We start from the raw sequence: 22,577 nt of genomic DNA on the forward strand, positions 1-22,577 counted from the left end.
TCCTCGAAACACTGGCCAGAGCAATTAGACAGACAAAAGAAATTAAAGGCATAAAAATAGGAAAAGAAGAACTTAAATTATCACTATTTGCAGATGATATGATTCTATACCTAGCAGACCCAAAAGGGTCTACAAAGAAGCTATTAGAGCTAATAAATGAATTCAGCAAAGTGGCAGGATATAAGATCAACACGCATAAATCAAAGGCATTCCTGTATATCAGTGACAAATCCTCTGAAACGGAAATGAGGACAACTACTCCATTCACAATATCCCCCCAAAAAATAAAATACTTGGGAATCAACCTAACAAAAGAGGTGAAAGATTTATACAATGAAAATTACAGAACCCTAAAGAAAGACATAGAAGAAGACCTTAGAAGATGGAAAAACATACCCTGCTCATGGATAGGCAGAACTAACATCATCAAAATGGCGATATTACCAAAAGTTCTCTATAAGTTCAATGCAATGCCAATCAAAATCCCAACAGCATATCTTGTAGAAATAGATAAAAGAATCATGAAATTCATATGGAATAATAAAAGACCCAGAATAGCAAAAACAATACTAAGCAGGAAGTGTGAATCAGGCGGTATAGCGATACCAGACTTCAAACTATACTACAGAGCAATAGTAACAAAAACAGCATGGTACTGGTACCAAAACAGGCGGGTGGACCAATGGTACAGAATAGAGGACACAGTAACCAATCCACAAAACTACAACTATCTTATTTTTGATAAAGGGGCTAAAAGCATGCAATGGAGGAAGGATAGCATCTTCAACAAATGGTGCTGGGAAAACTGGAAATCCATTTGCACCAAAATGAATCTGAATCCCTATCTCTCGCCGTGCACAAAAGTTAACTCAAAATGGATCAAGGAGCTTGATATTAAATCAGAGACACGGCATCTGATAGAAGAAAAAGTTGGTTATGATCTACACGCTGTGGGATCGGGCTCCAAATTCCTCAATAGGACACCCATAGCGCTAGAGTTAACAAATAGAATCAACAAATGGGACTTACTCAAACTAAAAAGTTTTTTCTCAGCAAAAGAAACAATAAGAGAGATAAATAGGGAGCCTACATCCTGGGAACAAATCTTTACTCCACACACTTCAGATAGAGCCCTAATAACCAGAATATACAAAGAACTCAAAAAATTAGACAATAAGATAACAAATAACCCAATCAATAAATGGGCCAAGGACCTGAACAGACACTTCTCAGAGGAGGACATACAATCAATCAACAAGTACATGAAAAAATGCTCACCATCGCTAGCAGTCAGAGAAATGCAAATCAAAACTACCCTAAGATACCATCTCACTCCAGTAAGACTGGCAGCCATTAGGAAGTCAAACAACAATAAGTGCTGGAGAGGATGCGGGGAAAAGGGCACTCTTGTTCATTGCTGGTGGGACTGCAAATTGGTGCAGCCAATTTGGAAAGCAGTATGGAGATTTCTCGGAAAGCTGGGGATGGAACCACCATTTGACCCAGCTATTCCCCTTCTCGGTCTATTCCCTAAAGCCCTAACAAGAGCATGCTACAGGGACACTGCTACATCGATGTTCATAGCAGCTCAATTCATGATAGCAAGACTGTGGAACCAGCCTAGATGCCCTTCAATAGATGAATGGATAAAAAAAATGTGGCATTTATACACTATGGAGTATTACTCTGCATTAAAAAATGACAAAATTATAGAATTTGGAGGGAAATGGATGGCATTAGAGCAGATTATGCTAAGTGAAGCTAGTCAATCTTTAAAAAACAAATACCAAATGACTCCTTTGATATAAGGGGTGTAAACAAGGACAGGGTAGGGACGAAGAGCTTGAGAAGAATATTTACAGTAAACAGGGATGAGAGGTGGGAGGGAAAGGGAGTGAGAAGGGAAATTGCATGGAAATGGAAGGTGATCCTCAGGGTTATACAAAATGTCATATAAGAGGTAAGGAGGGGTAAGTCAAGAGAATACAAATGGAAGACATGATTTACAGTAGAAGGGGTAGAGAGAGAAAAGGGGAGGGGAGGGGAGGGGAGGGGAGGGGAGGGGGGATAGTAGACAATAGGACAGACAGCAGAATACATCAGACACTAGAAAGGCAATATGTCAATCAATGGAAGGGTAACTGATGTGATACAGCAATTTGTATACGGGGTAAAAGCGGGAGTTCATAATCCACTTGAATCAAACCATGTAATATGATGTATTAAGAACTATGTAATGTTATGAACGACCAATAAAAAAAAATAAAAAAAAATATATAATTAAGAACAATGGGACAAGGAGAGCAAAGAGCTAGAAAGAGAAGATATGGATAAATGTAGGGATGAGAGACAGGTCATCTCAAAAATCGAATCATTACATTTTATTTTAATATTCATTGAAAATATCAGAACTTTAGAAAATCTATGAGTCAAATCTTAATAGTAGAATGAAACAGACATTATTACTATATGTATGTATGTGACTGACCAATGTGACTCTACTATATGTATACTCAAAAAAAAGGAGAAATTATATCCCATCTATGTATAATACATCAAAGTATATAAGTGCATTCTACTGTCATGTATAACTAATTAAAACAAATAATAAAAATGGAAAATTTAAATTAACACAAAAATAAAGAGCAGAAAATCATCAAGATCAAATACCACAAGAAGTAATCACAAGGAAGCAGCATATTCTGTGATAATTCTACAAACAATGAAAAGCACCAGAAAAGTATATTCAAAAACATACAATTTCAAAGTGAGCTAAAATTACGTGAAGAATACAACAACAAATAACAACATAAATCAGAATTAGAAAAACTCAGAAAAGAAGTTAGAGATCCCCCAAATTAAAAAAAATATAATAGAAATTCATTTAAAAATATATGGCAACCTAGAAGTAATGCCAAAGCAGAGAAACCTCACTTACAAATGCAAGGAAAGAAAATGAAAACCAACATCTTGTGCCACCAAAATTGACTTTCAAATATAAAGGGCATGCACCCTCTCACCTTGAAAGGACTTATGCAGCGTTTTTCCACAAGACCTTCCTAAGGAAGGCACTAGAAGAATCCTGAGATAATAATGATACTTGCTTTTCCCAGGATGCCTTCTCCTTTCCTATCATCAGTTCCTGAAATCAAATCATAAGTCCACCCTCTCATGTGCCACTTCCTCATAAATATTGCAGTCACAATCTGTTTGTCTGTTCCCAGATTGCCCTTTGTCTGTCTCCTTCACAAAGTATTTTATGACTTCCCCATTTGGATAGTCGCTCTCCTTTCCTTGAGTACACATAAAACTTTTGATTTATCTCTGCTGGCATTTAATGTAATATAGGGGATTGTGAAAGTTATTTCTTCAGTGTTCATCACAACCTGGAGGAGGTGATAAATGGGAAGCATTTCTGTTGAGAAACCAGAGGTACTGATTCAAAATGGAAGCAAGGGTAACCTGAGGACTTCCTATCCCAAGGAAAGATGAAAATAGCTCTCTTTCAGTGTTAGGAAGTAAACGTACGGCTCAAAAATAAAACTGAGGTGGACTTCAAAATTCATATAGGACAAGCCACCATTATTGGCTCAATTGTACTGTTTCCTAATGTTCTCATTCATATGACGCTCTTTTGCAATAATAATGTAAAATTATAGCTAGAATCTTTAAAAGTTTATTTTTTTTTACTAGAGACTTATTTTGGAGATATGAATAGAGAAGAACTGTAGTATACAAAGATATAAATTTTTGCTCCTTATAATGCATTCCTTGGACTACAAGCAATAGCATCATCTGATCATAAGAAGTATCCTAACTCCATCCTCCTGCTTTACTTTGTAATGGGACATCCAAGTAACTTGTATATATAAGTTTTGAGAAGCTCTGGGACCAGAGCTATATGAAAATCACTATATGAAAATCTATATGAAAATCACTCTTTCTACATAGAGATAAAGAAGTTGTTGAAGAGCTGAAGGTATACTAAAATTTTCCTAGATGGTATACTTTATTAATTAATCCTAAGAGAGAGTATTACAATTTCAATATCTGTACTATTTATTTTCAATGGAATGATATATGGGTTTGTTTATGATTTTTGTTGACAGCTATCATGACAGTCATATCATGATAAAATGTATCTGATATTTTCTTGGGATTTTAATTTTTTATTTCTTTTGTTGGTCATATCAACATAGCACTATGCTGTTCAAAAAAGATGATAACATTATTTTATGTCCTCTGGTGTGATACAGATTTAGTTATGAGACACTGCAGAATTGCTAGTTGATCTGGGATGCAAGGTAGGAGGCTTCTTTAAATTTTAATTAATAAGTTTTCCCTTTTCACCTCAGTGATTCGACATCAGTATAAGTCAATGCAATGAAAATCATCACTAAGGCATTCAAGGACAAATGCCTTTATTTCAATTCTATTTCTTAAATCTGTGAATGCAATATATAACTTTTCAAGAGAATTAAAGATGATTTTTACGTGATTCATTAGATACCCATATTCCATTACACACAATCATGTTTAAAAAAATAGCAAACAGCTAAGACAAGTGTCAATTATTTATAAATCAAAATGGAAATGTATAATCAGAATATTAAATTCATAGTGATCACATATTAATTAAAATGCAATTTATCTTAGATATACATTTCATTTTTCTTTGGTATAATTTTCATCAGTATCACAGAAGTTTCCCTAGTTAGTAAAAATCAAAGTATTTACAATTTTGAACATTGAACAAGATCAAGATCAAGAAGTATGTCTTTGTGAATATTTCTGTGGTTTTTAACATTCAGAGTTCTATCTGTTCCTTCAGTATGAGACACTTGTAAAATGTAGACCAATGTGCACAGCCATTATTCAAGATTATTTTCAATATGCCACAAAAATTTTAATCTAAATAACCCTATAAGTATGATTTATGTTTGTATGGATGGATAAAGTAAACACATAATAAGCTCAATGTATACAAATGTATAGTTTAGTATTTCTGGAAAGGAAAATAAAGTCGTATTTTTTAGCTCTCCCAAATCTACATGCCTAGCTGAGATTTTGAGGAAAAGGTGATTTTTGGTAAAATAAGTGTAAGAAACCTGAGATTTTTTCACTCACTCTATAATCCTGCATTACAAATAAATCAGCATCCTTTATTCTTTAATAGTCAACAAAGGGTTATTTTTACTTTACTGTGCACATGGAAAAGATATTGAATACAATATTTTCTACCAAGTTCATTCTTAGTACCAGGATATAGACTCATTTGCTAAAGGCTAATATGAGGTTGCTAAGTGAGAATGCAGAGCACAATATAAATAATAGCCCAACTTATTTTACATTATAGAATATCCACCAAGAATTATTTCAAGATTTAGCAATTTAATATTCCAATGTATTATCCTACTATTTCTAAATTAATCTTATTTAAGTTGAATACTTTGGCTCAGTAATTCTACTTCCTGAAATGTCACCTTGGTAAATGCTTATGAACTGGATAGTACTATGAGTGGCAGGGAATCTTATTATTATTGTTATTATGACTGAGTAAGAAGTCTGTGAACAAGGGACAATTGTAAAGCAAGCTAATAAAAAGGCTGAGAACTGAATTCTAGGTTGTTCAAATATTTAGTGTTTGGGATGATGAGGAATAGGAGGAAAACCTCAGCATAGGACATAAGAAGAGAGCATGAAGATTCACAGTCCTTCTAAGGAAAGATCTTGGATGGATAGGTAGGAGACCACTGCACAGGGCCAAGGGCTCAGAATGCTGCTCTGGTTCTCTGAATGCTCTTTTCTATGTGAACTCATATTATGACTGCCCTGCAGGGACTCTGATGCCACCACAAGGAAAAACATCAATGGCACACACTGAGCAAACTTTGATGTCATTTATAGGACTTTAAGTGGAAGTAAAACTTTTTTAAAAACTGCTAAATTACACTACATACAATATCATATAAAAATAATGATGAAGGGGCTGGGGTTGTGGTTCAGTGGTAGAGCGCTCACCTTGCACGTGCAAGGCCTTGGGTTCGATTCTCTAACCACATACAAATAATAAATAAATAAATAAATAATAAAGTTTAAACAAAATTGTAAAAAAATAATGATGAATATACAGATAGAGATTAGTTATGTAAAATAATTTGAAGACTTAAAATAAGCTTATTTATCATCTGGCATCTGAATGAACTTATGACCTCATTTCACCTGAGATTATTTCTATGAACCACCTTATTAAAATAAATTTGCAAAAAAATATTACTTATGGGTGATATATGGTTTTACAGCAAAGGTATTACAATTTAAATCATAATATCACATAAGAATTGTTAGAAATGCTACCACAGATGTTCAAAATCATATGTGGTATAGTTTAACTATATTCTATCTTTAGCAGCACTCTGGTTTGATTTTTTTCACATTTGAAGTTATCAGGATTTAGAGGCATTAGAATAGTAGTTACACTGTTAAAGAGGTATTGATTTTAATGATATTTGGTTTGTTCTGCATTCCTAAAAGAAGAGAACTTATTTTTTCTATTGGTGTTTACAACCTACATGAAGTAGCTACAGTGGCAGATATCAGGTATGTTGGCCAGGGAGCAAAGTGAAGGTTCAGAGTCATGCCAATCCTGAAATTTCAGGGTATTAATGAAAGATCCATATCTATGCAAAGAGCAAATTAAATATTATAAAACATAGAAAATATTTCCTAAATACTGAGATGTATAGCCACTTTACTGAAATGGGAAAATATTTTTACATTTCCTAACAATGAAAACTACATAGTATAGGTGGCTTACTTCTATAAGAAACATATTAATTCATACTTTATAATAGCCTACAGGTAGGATTACAAGTGGAGATAATTTTTACATTTTCAAAAAAATGTTAAATAATTAATGAAAATAAAATGACACCTAAAAGATGCATAAATATTTTAGTGGTAAAACTTTGCCAAAATAAATACTATACTGAGTTTATAGACCCCTGTGTTGCATGAAAAAAAAAAAAAAAACATGAACAGAAACAAAAACAAAAAATCAGTTCAAGAGTAATTAGGAAAATATTTATCAATTTGTATATTAGCTTAAGTGGAGCAGAGTCATTGAAATTATAGGACACAATAGTAGTATTATTCCTTTAAAAACTGGGGTTGGGCTGTGGCTCAGAGTTACAGTGTTCACCTAGCCTGCATGAAGCACTGGGTTCAATCCTTAGCACCACATAAAATAAAATAAAGATATTGTGTCCACCTATAACTAAAAAATTAAATATATTAAAATAATATATATAACTATATGTACATGTATATCTATTTGTGTGTATATATGTATATGTATATATATATTTATATAAAATCAGACTTAATTCCCAATCAGATATATAAAGTCTGACAATGAAATTATAGTGCATGTAAATATTCTATATATGATGAAAATAAAAGATCATGGAATTGAATATAACCCTGATAGGTAAGTCATAATTTCATATCAGTCTTTTGTTTCTTTTAATTCCTAATCAGATGTTGTTCCTAATAAGACTTTTTGAGGTAACAAATGAACTTATATTTATATTACATTTTATAAAAAATAAACATAAGTATAAGGAAGAAATAATGGCACATTCTAACTTCTTAATCCATATAACACTTAGTAAACTTTATGGAGTACAATGTCTGTAAGATATTAAGAACATCTGAAATGACATCTTTACTTGCTTTACCAATGTATCCTACTAGCCCAAACAGGAAAAATATTACAGTCTTTTATAAAAATAGAAATGGGACCTACACTTTGGTAGCTTTCTTATCCTTCTTTATTTCAGCATGCTATCTACAGTAGTTTCCTAGCCACTTATTAAAAATTGAAAAGCAACAGTTATAAGCTCTTAGAAACATAATGGGTAACCCACTTAGAGTAAGCAGATGTGGATTTTGAAAGGATGTTTGCCTGGAGTTGCTGAAAATCATCTGTATCTTAATCTCCCCAATTCTGATGGGTAGTTGCTTTACCATACCTGTCCATTTCAACAGTAATTGAAACCAGGATTTTGGAAGTTAAAAAAAAAAATTCTTGCCATCTTGACAAGTATAGTTTCCTGAGAAAACGTTAGCTGAATATCCTTCACTCTTTTTCTCTTATGAAACAAACCAAAAAAAGTTATTTATAACAAGTCCTTGAGCTTATAAGTAACTTCAGAAAGTGAAAAACCCCATACAGATACAAACTCCACACAAGTGTGCATGCGCGCGCGCGCGCGCACACACACACACACACACACACACACACAATTATAGATGAAATTTAAACCTGTACTCTTTTTCTTGTAATAATTTTGATGTTGTAAAGTCCTGCTAGCATTTAAATAACAATAAAATTATAATGTATGTAAATATTCTAGAAAGATGAGAATAAAATATTATTGAGTTAAATATAACCCTAATAGATAAGTGTCAAAATTCCTAAATACAGTGGAGAACATATTAACTTTAAGCAAAAATGATTTTTTCCTAGAGCAAACCATTTGTTTTCCTTAAAAAATATAAAGACTGTGACGAATTGTGTTAACACCGATTACAAGAAGACATATCCTTATCTCTACATATAAATATAGATACTTGATTTGCAGTAAGCACTTCATGGTCTTTTGTTCAAATCTTGCTCAAGTACACTAACTCCTATTTATTTACATTGTATGGTAAATAAAACTATTATGTCAAATAAAATACCTTTACATTAATTGTATTTTAATTTTACATCTCTATTTGGTTTCCATTTCTTTAACCAATATATTTGGCTTATAAAACTACCTTGTAGAAGAATGAAGAATGGATGCTTGAAGCATTTGTAGTGTTCTTAATTCCCTACAATAGAACTGAAAAGTGAACCAAGTTTTCTTTCACTATAGAACATGTCTAAACAGGTGCAAAGCACCTCTGTGTGATTTGGAGGGTACTGTGCCAACCTCCAAGTGGGGCAGTATGTGCCCATCAGATGGATTTAGCTTCATATTTGGTAGAATCAGAGCTAAATGAATGGTTGAAAGCCAGGTGCTTTGGGTACCTTGACATATATTTCTCAGGTGGTCACTCTGGTTGTCTTGTTCATAAGAGCTTTTGTAGGCACATAACAATGGAAGGCATAGAGCCTATATTCCTCTTCTTTTATGTGAAGACCAGAAAGAGAAATCCATTTGGTTGTTTTTCTTTTCCTTTCTTATTTTCCTTTTTGTTACTCGAGAGTTATATTTTTCTGTGGTAGTGACCTGTCTAGCGATACCAGAAATGGCTTTAAATTCATGGAATTAAACAAAGTGATCTCACTTGGTGAGATTTTTGGAAAAGTGCAAAAGAGTTAAATCCAAGTTGTTTTTAAATAGAACTAACCATATGTTTACCAATTTATTTGTATTTTTTTTATAATGGAAACCTAATAGAGGAAAAAACCTGTACATACGAGCATAATAACACTTTAAAAATGCAAAATTTGATTATTGTACAGCACTTACCAATGCTGGTTTCACATTACTTATCAATATACATTTAATATCCATTATGGTCTAAGAGCTATTCCACTTTAAAACTTTTAATTCTCAGAACTAATGATCACTCATTGTTTTATATGGATAAATATAATTTCCATTTGAATCCATTAGTTAAAAACACAAAATCCCCAAGAATATATGTCCTAAATAACTACAAATAAAGCTCATTTTCATTTATAATTATTGTTGTCTGCTTCTGAATTACTTGCCATTTTTATTATTATATGCAAATTATATATATACATATTATATATATATATTTTTTATGATCATCATAATGAATGTTCTTAATTATATTTTAGAACCAATTCTTTTTTTTTTTTAAAGAGAGAGTGAGAGAGGAGAGAGAGAGAGAGAGAATTTTTAATATTTATTTTTTAGTTCTCGGCGGATACAACATCTCAACATCTTTGTTGGTATGTGGTGCTGAGGATCGAACCCGGGCCGCACGCATGCCAGGCGAGCGCGCTACCGCTGAGCCACATCTCCAGCCCCAAGAACCAATTCTTTAAAAGCAGTACTGTAATCATCCACTTACAGTTGGTGATTTTCAGTGTCCTCTTCACTTCTCCACTCCCCGATCCTCCGCAACCATCCTCATCATCACAGTCTCCACTGACTTGCTCCACCATGCCACCACCACTGCCCAGCTGAATAAGCTCCCACTTGTTGGGTTTGGGTGACCTACCCTGTAACAACTAAATGCAGACACCAAAAAATATTTATTATTAGCAAATTCAAAACTTCTAAGAACACAATTCTTAAACTTAGGTAGAAATAACAATCATTCTTATAGGGATCCACCATTTTGGTGTAGATACCTTACTAAGTCAAATCTTCAAAATATTAAAACAACTGAATTCATAATAATGGGCAAAAACTTATATTCATAAAGAGCTATACTCTGCCTACTAACTTTGTGATAAGTCTTTGGATAATGCTTTAGGAAATAAATAAAACTAGTTTTTTGTTTTTTTTTTCTTATGGGTAGTTTGGTCAGAGGATCTTTTACTGTTTAAAAAATAATGCTTAAGCTTGGTAAAGCAAACTGCAAAAGGACACAACCACCCTTGTAGTGTGTTCACCTGTAATAGTGTACAGTTTTGTACTATCCAAAATTTCTCGAATGTTAGAGTACTATCTTTCTAGAAAATAATTTCATCTAAAGAATCCAAAATTTTGAACACAAACATTAGTATCTCTATTTAAACTTTCTCACATAAAAAAAAATAAGGCCCAATGTCTATGGCCCAGAAATTAATTTGGGGCAAAAGATTCAGGTAGTGTTTTCAATTTCTACAAGGTATTTAAGAAGTTTAGCTAACTTCTCAGTTCTTAGTTCTTATGGATTTCATTTACCTTTATAAGTAAAATAGATAGAATAGCCATTCTCCCCTGCAGCATAGGAGTGTTGGTAATATTTTTAAATAATATTGGAAGTGTGTCTGAACTCCTTTTCACAAAGGTGATGTTATAAATAATAGAATGTTTCACTTAAAGCTAAAACTGAGTAAAATAATCCAATATGTGACATTTTCTACTCTAATGTAGTTTAGGGGAACACATAAACCAGTATAAGCCCAAGAGGGAAGTGCTATATTATGAATGATATGTACCTCTGCTGCCCACTTAATGGCCATTTAGATTCTCATAGTACTTTATGAAAGATTTAGGATTGTGACTTCTGTGATTTTCAAAAAAAACAGTATCAATTTGCAAATACTAATTACACAACCCACATTAAATCTTTCATGTTGAAGAATAGTGAAATAGCTTCAGCATGTCTAAGATGAAAATGTTTAACATTTAAAGAATACTTATATTAATCAACTGGACTTTGACAATTATAAACTTCAAAATTAAAAAAGTCATGAATTCTAAATTATTACAGTTTTTAAGATTTAGTTTTTCTAAAGGTATGCAAAATAACTGGTTAAAATTCTTACTTTTTACCAAAATTTTTCAAAAATTATATAATATGTGTTAAATTTAAAAGAAGGCTTCTTTCAACATCAAATGAATTTAGTAAATTACATTTAAGAAACCTTCTTTACTATGTTTAATGTGCTGATGTGTATGTATTCTATTTCCTAGAAAAGAAGGGCAGGTCCATGGCAATGGGGAAATATAAAAATGCAACAAACCATAAAAAAATTAAAATATGAAAAAGAATTGTAAGTACAAAGGTTTTATTTTATACCATTTATCATGCCATTCATCATGCATTTAGTATCTTCACAAAGGGATTGGACTCTGAGGTCCAACCTACTTAGATATGAATCCTGATTCTGACATACACTAACCAAGACACATTGGATTGGGATAACTTAATTAAAAACTCACTTTACTTACATCTAAAGTACGGACATGAATTTATGTATGCCACATTCACAGTGTGAGAAAAAATTATGTAAAGCACTTTGCAAATACTTAGAGTGTCAGCACATTAAAAATAATACATGTTGATTATTATTATCTACTTTATCATATATTCTATTACAATATTATTTGAACACCCAGAACACATTACTTGAAAGAATTATTTGATAAAGAATTCAATTACACAACTCACATTATATTTTTTAAAGTATTATCTGACAAGTATAACAAAAGACAACTTCTCTGGTAGGTCCTGCTTCCTTTCTGACCCTGACATCTTTTTCTAACATTTTCCATATCAACCATATTTCCCTAAGATTTCTGCTACTATTTTTACTGGGATCTTTACCAGAATCCTGATGAAATCTCCTTAACAATATAAACAATGTATAAGTCACAAGGCCACAACCCAAAGAATTTGAACTAAAAAATTCAAGCTGAAAAACTGTCCATATAAAACAAAAGTTACTACATTAGGAAATAAGACTCATTTGAAATATATTCATTGTCAGAGAATTATTCACTTATTTGTATTGACTGATACAAAATAATAGGGAACTTTTTAAAAAAGCATTTATTATGTTATCTACGTTTCTCTAGAGTGAAATTGTAGCAAATACTTAAGCACCTCAAACTTTTAAGATATAGGATTGTATAAAACTATATTTCAACTCAAATTATCTGTACTGAGCACAATTGTAAAACTGACACCAAGACCTCCTACTCTATCCTTGGGACTGAACATATGATGTCACTTTCATACCTACTACCTTTCATATCCAAAGAAATGTTTCAAATGTTATTAATGTCAGTAATCAGTTGGTCTTGTACCATAAATAAGATTTCTCTGGCATGGATTCATATAATCACATACGTTCTTTAAAAGGGAAAGATTTCTCTGGCTATCACCAGAGTCAAAAAACATTTGAAGCATGGAAGGTCAGGGACACTGAATCCAAGAAAACTGTTTGTTGTGGAGGTATATGTTGGGATACTGTGAGAGCCTATTAAAGTTCCTGTGGCAAGGAATTGGACTTCTAGTGTCTTTTAGCAGCTGAAAGTGGAGTGATCTGCCATGCCAACAGCAAGAAAATGAGGCTCTCAGCCCTATAACTGTGTTCTCTCTACTGCCTACTTAAGCCTAGAAGTGGATTTCCTTTCAGAACCTCCAAATTGTGGCTGAAAATTTGATTTTGGCCTTGTTAAGTCCTGAGCAATGAGCCAACTCAAACTTCTGATCAATAAAGCTATGGGCTAAAAAATGGAAGTTGTCTTGAGCTTCTAAATATGTGGTCATTTGCTATGTAGCAAGAAGAAAATAATATACTCTCCAATCCCTGATTGCGCCACACTTACTTCTTGGAAATTTTGTCTGATATCTTCTGATTCTTTACCACATTTTTCAGAACAAGAGTTGAAAATTTCCATAAGACACCACCTTATCAATAAGATGGTACCCTTGGAAACATGCTATCAGATTTCACCTTTGCATCAGTTTTCATTTTCTCTGCCTTTTCATAATCCTTCTCACTGATTTTCATGTCTCTGAATAAGGGGTATAATTGCCACTTCCTGTGATCAACTGATCCAAATATATCCAGGTTCCCATTTGATCCATGACTCCAGGTCTCCAATAAGCCCCTCTCCCTCTGATAGGGTCAATAGTTACCCCTTCTCATTCGTTTTCTCAATTCTCAGTTACTACCTGTCAGCAAATGTTCGTTTTCATTCTCAAAATTTTTAAAGTTTACAAAAATATTAGTGAATTTCCAGTCCAAAAAAACAAAACAAAACAAAACAAAACAATGGGCTTTTCACAATAAGAACTTTGCTCATATTCTCTCTCTCTCTCTCTCTCTCTCTCTCTCTCTCTCTCTCTCTCTCTTTCTCTTAGACTATACTATCCAAATTTCTTCTTTTGTTCACCTTTCTCCCCAATTACTTCAAAATAAATAAATAAATAAGGATTTTTAATAAATGTGTTTCAGTGAAGAGTATAAATCCTCTAATTTTAGTCTCTTTCAGGGAGCTCATCCTAACAGATTAACAGACTGTGCCTCCACCTGTATATACATTACCATCTGGTGTTAACTCATATTCCATGTACCGCTTACTTCACCTCTAAGCTGTGGTTAGAAGTAAAGATGAACTCTCCCACTTTCTATATTCCAGCAAAATTATTAATCTTCACCATTCACTTGGCATTTAAAACATACCTTCTGATATCCCATACTGCTGGGGTCATTAGTCTCTCTTACCCAACACCACCATATATTTTTATTTTCCCCAAATCAATACTTTTACCATGTCATTTCTGATTCTTAATGCTCTTTGAGACACTCTACTGTCAAAAAGCACTTATAACATGTACCTAGAAGAGGGAACAAATGGGTAAAAAGAACAGTGGTAAAATGTTTGGGAAATGAACATGATTTCCCCTTTTTAGTTCTGAAAGCTCAGTAGAAATATCACAGGAAGCAAACTTGTCTAATTAGGATTTACCTCACATTTCCCAAATTTACATAAGCAAATTTCCCATCTCCCCTCACTTAGCACATGCTGGTATACTTTAGAAATGAGTTCCAGAAAACATGTCCAAAGGTGACTTAGCAGTCAAGGTGCCATTGTTATATTGCTTCTCTTTTTAAAAAATTGTATTTGAACACAGCTCCTCAGCACCCAAATTTGGTTACAGAGCAGTCAATCATTCTCACAGAAATCATGTGACTTTATAATTTTGTTCATGCTTGTTTTATTGTCCCCTCACTTTCAACTCCTGTTTTGCCACACAAAGAATACACACTTTCCTTTCAACTCATCATATTATATCCAACATTCAAGTTCAAACTCAAATATATCGTTTTCTATTCCATATGTATATCTGTGATCTTTTAAATTCTATGCCGTTTGTTGGCACTTAATCAGTTTTCTTGAGCATATATCACCCTTCTTGATTAATGGTAAGTTTCTCAGAGATTAGACCAGGGTTTAGATTTCTCTATACCACTCCCCATTATGAAGAGAGTGCTTATTACAAGATAAATGTTAAATGTGCATATATTGATTGATTGATTTAAAGTTTAAAAATAATTAAGCTAACCCTGTCTTTAATGTCTGTATAGCTAATTTATTAAAGAGCTTTCACTTTGCTGAAGACATTCAAGGCTATAATATTCTGGAATAACTTTGAATTCGTACTTTTTGACTGCCAGATTGATTGATTCACATATTAATTCATTGACTTTTTTTTGAGCATGTACTGTGTAACAGATATTTTGGAAGCTAAACATCTATATCAAAAGAGAATACAGTATTTTTTGTTTTTAAAAAATGCTCAATGTATACTTTATTTCAAAGATGATATTTACGAATATGCAACAAGATAAAATTAAAATGAATTATATAATCTGAAAAGCAGGAAAAAAAGAAGAAATAGCTTGAAGGCTTAATTTTGTGCTATTACTAATTATGTTTCTTTATAATCTTAATAAGAATAATTTAAAACAATCTTATTCCTGAGTACCTGGAGACTTCTAAGAAATTGTTTAAACAACAACAAAAAAATTGTCATTGAAGAATCATGAATCATGCCAAGATATATTAAATATATTTGTGTTTGCATCTAATTATTATAAACTATAAAGGAAAGGGATCATTTAAAATAAACATATAGAACTGTTTCATAATAAATATGGACATATTGTTAAAGGTTGATTAATGCAAAAGGTCTGTCTCTAGAGTAGGGAGGAAAGTTTAGCTTTATGATTTGGATCACCAGGTAATGAACTCCTGCCTTATTCCTACAGAAGGAATCTGTTATCTTCATTCCCCTCCCACTCCAGACACATAGCTACCCTCTGCTCCCTTGGTTCCACCCTCAGACACAAGCACAATTTGACATGCTATTCTCAACTAATCTTGAGAAATAAGCATATTTCTATCATGGAGGAGACTCCCCAACTGATATTTAGTAAAGCAAAAGGATTTCCCTGTATACACATTTAAAGGAACACAAAGAAATAAAATGAGTTCAGAATGATAATGAAACCGAAATCTATGAGCAACACATGAAAATTTCTCAATTAATGACCACACATTCATGCGATATACTATAACAAATCTCCTAATTTTAACCACGTATATGAATAGATAGATGTTCCATACAGTCATACAATATGAGAATTTTTAAAACTTAAAATCCCCAATAAATTTGACATTATGTCTCTGGGCCTATATAGTCTGTATCTGTAAAATGTGATAAGAATGTCTTTTTGGAAAGTTTTATGAGTATTATTTGTGTTATATTATGTAAAGTGTTGGCACATTGTATGTGATCAGTGATAGTTACTTAACTTGATCATTGTTACCATTATTACCAGTAGAATCTGATACTGTGAAAGGAGGAAACCCATGTGGGAATAAAAATCCCTATCTACAATCCCACTCTGCCTTGGCTCTGTCATTTGAATCTGCCTCAACCAAACATAAAATGATGGCATTTCACAATCTCAGCCTATGGCCTGTCATAGAAAGTCAATCAATACATACATATTTATAGAACAATTACAACAGAGGAAAGGGCATGATTGAGTCCCAGCCACACATTAATTGTGTGCCTTAGGCAAATCACTTAAGCCTATTAAAACTCATTTTATTCTACTGAATGATAATGCATGGAAAAGCACTTTATACACTATAAAGCTCGTTGACAGGGTTCTGTGCATAGCAACGCATCCATAAAATTGAGAAACCAACAAAGTGAGGACAGAGTGAAAAACAACAACAACAATAAAATGACCACCCTTCAGAGGGCTCTTCTGTTCCTCAATGCCATGCAGTTTGTGCAGGCAGCTGATTAGCTGAAAATAGTCAGTTTTGATGACTGATGCTTCCTGCTTATGTTTAATTGGTTTAGGAAGCTCATTAGGGATGCTATCTTGGAGGATGAGTTTGGTGGGCAGAATATCTGATGACTCTAAGGCAAATGTACTTTCAGCTGTTGAATTAATTTCTCAATAGACTCAATTTGCTTTATACTAACTGTCTGGCAATCCCCTGTAGCTGCAAAAGCCTTTCAAACACTTGTGATAAAATCTGGCTATAGATAGCTCATACACACGTTTGCTGTGAAAGAAACACTCATCACGTTAAAATAATCACCAGACACGAGAGTAGATGAATGTGCTTTAAAACACCAAACATAATGATAATCTCTAAAAATTCCCCCCTTCTCATAGTCATTTCCACAGATACATGAGAAGTAAATATGTGTCTAGAAAGCATTAAGCATCATATAGGTCATCCTGGTCATCTACTCAAATATAAATATGTCAAGATCTGCAATTTTACTATTTTATTCTAATGATGAGAGTATGTATGCAAAAATTAAAATGATGGGAAAATTGCAAACCAGAAAACTGAAGATCTAAAAACAATAGTACTGTTCACTTTATCATTGATAAAACATCTTCAAAGAACATTTTAAATATAGACTGAAAAATTTTCTACATATATACACACTCAAATATGTACATATATATGAATCTAATTTTGTCATAAATGGATTGGTATTTGCATTTTCATATATTTTAAGTAAAGCCCATAAAGAAATGTATATGAAACAGGAAAACTATGGAAGCTCATAAAATTTTCAATTGAAAAACTGATTCAGAATTCCTCATGATCTACTTTTAAGTTTATCTCTATAGGATATTTCAAATGAGACCTAACATCTTGGCATGCTCTTGTTATTTTGTTTACAACATAACTTCACTTTCCCCAATCCTCCAGATGTGCATCCAACCAAACCCATCCAACTCCACTCCATTTTCACCTCCCTCATTAACTTATTAAAATCATCTTTCATACAACTCTTTTAGCAAACTTTCCCACTATTGCTCTTTTAAAATTTTTTAAAAAATATTTTATCCATAAACTCAAATACCACAGATCTCCAGATTTATATTTTCAAAAATAGTTAAATCCTTACAGACTATTCTACCTAAAAAGCCAAACATGTTTTACAATATGTCATGTTATGTTAAGTTGACCGGACACAGAAGTCATTTCTGTAGGATTTCTTTTCAGTGTTTGCTTTAAGTTGGAGCTTTCTGATCTTGGCTTCTGTTGTACCAGTAATTTGAAAGGTCACTGCTCTGCTGGCATTTGGCTTATGCAATGCAGTCTGGCAATTTATAAAAGTCTTGTGATTTTGTAAATAGAACACTGAAGTTAGAAAAGGCTTACTGAATTCATTCTCTGTGTGGTAATACTGCAAAGTTATTGAATCTTGTTCCCATAAGAAAATTTTGTTTGTCTCCTTACCCCTATGTCTGATCCCTATCTCCAACTCTGAACAAAACCAGCTCATCTTCTGAGCCATCACTCCAAAATGAACTGTTCAAGTTTATTATGAGTTTGTGTCCTACTCCAAATTCAAGACTTCTCAGGAGGGTGAAAATAAAAGCTGAGTTAATGCAGGAATAAAAGTGGAAATAGAAAACAAACTCAGATAGAACTCAGAAAAAAGCATAGGGCCAAAGGAGGAGAGTGCATGCCAAACTTTATCAATTCTCCAACGCTCTTGTGCAACAACCCTATGAAACCACTCTAAAAATCTGAAGTGAATTGGTGGAAAAGCAAACAACCTTTCTCATAAGACAATTCTAGAGTTAATTCTGGAGCCTTCTGTCACAATACCCATGTTAAGCTGGCCAGAAAGGTACAGAGGATGAATGGCAGTGGTGCAGGGGGAAACAAAGACATCTTGTGAATAAGCAAGATGTCTGCAACAGAAGAATGGGAGAAGAAGGGGAGAAGAAAAATGAAGGTTATGCTCACCATCTCTAGCAGTCAGAGAAATGCAAATCAAAACCACCCTAAGATACCGTCTCATTCCAGTAAGATTGGCAGCCACTATGAAGTCAAACAACAACAAGTGCTGGCGAGGATGTGGAGAAGAGGGTACTCTTGTACATTGCTGGTGGGACTGCAAATTGGTGCGGCCAATTTGGAAAGCAGTTTGGAGATTCCTGGGAAAGCTGGGAATGGAACCACCATTTGACCCTGCTATTGCCCTTCTCGGACTATTCCCTGAAGACCTTAAAAGAGCATGCTACAGGGATGCTGCCACATCGATGTTCATAGCAGCACAATTCACAATAGCTAGACTGTGGAACCAACCCAGATGCCCTTCAATAGATGAATGGATAAAAAAAACGTGGCATCTATACACAATGGAGTACTATGCAGCAATAAAAAATGACAAAATCATAGAATTTGCAGGGAAATGGATGGCACTAGAGCAGATTATGCTTAGTGAAGCTAGTCAATCCCTAAAAAACAAATACCAAATGTCTTCTTTGATATAATGAGAGCAACTATGAACAGAGCAGGGAGGAAGAGCAGGAAGAAAAGATTAACATTAAACAGAGACATGAGATGGGAGGGAAAGGGAGAGAAAAGGGAAATTGCATGGAAATGAAGGGAGACCCTCATTGCTATACAATATTACATATAAGAGGTTGTGAGGGGAATGGGAAAATTAATAAGGAGAGAAATGAATTACAATAGATGGGGTAGAGAGAGAAGATGGGAGGGGAGGGGAGGGGGGATAGTAGGGGATAGGAAAAGTAGCAGAATACAACAATTACTAATTGGGCATTATGTAAAATTGTGGATGTGTAACCAACGTGATTCTGCAATCTGCATTTGGGGTAAAATTGGGAGTTCATAACCCACTTCAATCTAATGTATGAAATATGATATGTCATGAGCTTTGTAATGTTGTGAACAACCAATAAAAAAAAATAAATAAAAAAAAATAGAAAAATGAAGGTTAGAAGTAAATTAAATAACCACAATGCATTTAATGAAATACATAGATGTATAAATCTAGTTTCTTAGGTCAAACATTATATTCTGTAGGACATGATATATTATAATTATACTTCCCAAAATTAAAAGAAAAGTGAGATTACTCTCTTCAAGCCAATCTTTTACTTATAATTTAATATGTTAATTCTCTAAATCATTATTGCATATTAACCTACATCCACAGAATTAACACAAGTCACATACATATATAACCACACAAATATACCTGGACAGGGCCATTACAAATAACTAATAGCTGATCCAGGCTGGCCTATGGTCAAATAAAGGGCAGTTTAAACAAGAATGAGATATTAAACAATTTCACTCTTTTTTATTGGTTAGGTACAGAATAAGTTTATATTATTCACAGAGTGCTTTATTATCAAGGAGTCATTTTTATTCAACACTTCAAAAGCCTGCATCTTTTTAACCTGATCTTCATATGCACAGGAAATGTTTAACGATCAAACCAGTTAATAATACAAATATATTGGTTCATTTTTAACATATATATTTTAACATTTTTCACAAATTTACAGTTACTTGTGGCCTGGATTATCTCAGTTAACGTTCTCTCCTCATTATGGGTACTATGGTAAGCAAGGGTATAGAAATTTATTGCTGAGAAAATGCCTAACCGTTTGCCCAGAAGTCCCATATCATCTTTCTAAAATTATAGTATTCAGTAACCTAATTTTCAAAATCAAGGAACATACTGAATATCTACTGAGTGTGAGGATAGCGAGTAAATATATTACAAAACATGGATGGATTGACTGAAGGTGACTTTTAGACAATTCAACATCATCTGGAGAAATTGGGTGTCTACTAGCCACACTTAACAGAAGTTAAAGCAGGACTTATAGTACCAAGAATTGCCACAGTCCGGTGCAGCAAAATAACCGGGGGGTGACAAGCAACTTGTGTAAATTGATACAGCAGGAGTGGGAGCCATTTATTGTAGGACAGGAGGGGTATATATACATTCCACACAGCTTATCTTAATTAACATAAACTAGATACAGCAGTCAACCAATAAGGAATCTCCACACTTAATGGCTCGCTGGCGCCACCTCACAAACCACTCCCTCTGGCAAAATGCCAGGTGCCATCCCGACTTGTTTACAGACCCTAACAAAGAATGTTTTATTTTCCTAGTGAATAATGTAGATAGTACCAAGGAAACGGTTTTCTTCCTTTTTTTTTTTTTTTTTGTATGGGGATTGAACCTTAGTACTTAACCACTAAGCCACATCCCCAGCCAGTTTTTTATATTTTACTTTGAGACAGGGTCTCACTAAGTTGCTTAGGGCCTTGCTAAGTTACTGAGGCTGGTTTTGAACTTTCCATCCTCCTGCCTCAGCCTGCTGAGCTGTTGGAATTACAGGTGTTCACCACTATGCTTAGCTAAGTAACTTTTTCCCCCCTCAATTCATTTGCTCAAATTTGCTTCAGCTGGCCCAATCATTAGGAAAAGAATGGGCAACACTAGCTTTTCACTTATTGCCAGGGCCAAAGAATCATGCATGCACTTTCTACACAGAATATGGAAATCAGCATTTTTCATAATTAACTTAGAGTTGTTATCTTGTGACTTTTTTTGTTATTTTTATGTATCAAGAATACATTTCTAACAGGATTACAATATTTATGTTCTTCAGATGGATGTGCTTTAACCATTGCCCTTTTAGTCTCCATGAGACTGATATCATTGAAAGATAAAGAAAATTTTTTTAAAAGGAAGAAGAAAGAGGACAAAAGGGAAAAAAAAGAAAAAAAAAAGAGGGAGGAAGGTGAGCTTTAATCATTTACATTATCATGTAGGGTTCCTTGCTTAGTAAAGATTTTCATCGAATTCACCAAAATTTCCATTGCCTTTCTAAAAGAACTCTGAGCGATAGAAATTAATTTAAAATCTGACTTTGGCAACCAATCTAGATTCCCTTCATTGGCCAGCTGTGCAGAGATCATTCTCAAATGCTCTATTAAAAAAGAAAGATTCCCTTAAAGTTTCCCAGTCTATTAAAGGTTTCTTTCCAAAAGGAGCTCATTCTGATCCCATTTAGTATGACACCCCTGTGTATGCCAGATGGTAACAAGCATTACAGCTTCACAAATGTCATTCCGATTTTCACCTTTACAATTAAATTCTCCTACCTTTCTTTACCTAAACCACAAAATTGTGGACAAAGATATGCCAAATGAAAGGGAATATTTTGCTAGAAATATTCTAGAACTTATTTGAGGAAAATGTACAATATTTGAAACTTTAGCTGCTTGGGGAGCTGGTGGGTGGGTATTTGACTAGGATTTTAGGACAGATTTTCCCACTACTTAAGTGTGTGACCTTAAACAAATCACTTAATCTTTCTTCAACTAAATGTTTCATTAAAAAATAAAAAAGAAATTGAGGACACCGAAATTTCCTAAATACATATCATAGCTCTAAAATTTTCAATTCTTATATTTTAAATGGCATTCTAACATTTGGTTTAGAAACAGGTATTATATCTTCAAGCCTTACTGCAAGCCTCTCTGACATTCATTTTAATTCTGTTTGTTTTTCTACTAGATGTAATATTTGAGATTCTTTAAATTGAAATAATGTGCTTTTTTCAGATTTAATTTGTTATGCTCAAATTCGGGACCCCCAAAGACCACCAGAGACCCAAGATCGATGTAAGCAGCAAAGAGGTGTTTATTGCAAGCTAGCTCGGTCCTCCGCATGCACACACAGCAACTGGTGACGCTGAGAGGTCCCGA

At 33.5% G+C, this 22,577-nt stretch overlaps 1 protein-coding gene across 1 annotated transcript in view; it reads right to left on the reverse strand.

Annotated features, from left to right (window-relative positions):
• Gpc5 (glypican 5) overlaps positions 1 to 22,577 on the reverse strand; it is a 719,011-nt gene that overhangs the window by 88,617 nt on the left and 607,817 nt on the right. Inside the window, exon 7 of the mRNA XM_077795349.1 lies at positions 10,099 to 10,258. Coding sequence (XP_077651475.1) covers positions 10,099 to 10,258 — 160 coding nt within the window. The remainder of the gene's footprint in view (positions 1 to 10,098; positions 10,259 to 22,577) is intronic.

This window comes from Urocitellus parryii, chromosome 2, assembly GCF_045843805.1.
Source record: "Urocitellus parryii isolate mUroPar1 chromosome 2, mUroPar1.hap1, whole genome shotgun sequence".
NCBI classification, from domain to species: Eukaryota; Metazoa; Chordata; class Mammalia; order Rodentia; family Sciuridae; genus Urocitellus; species Urocitellus parryii.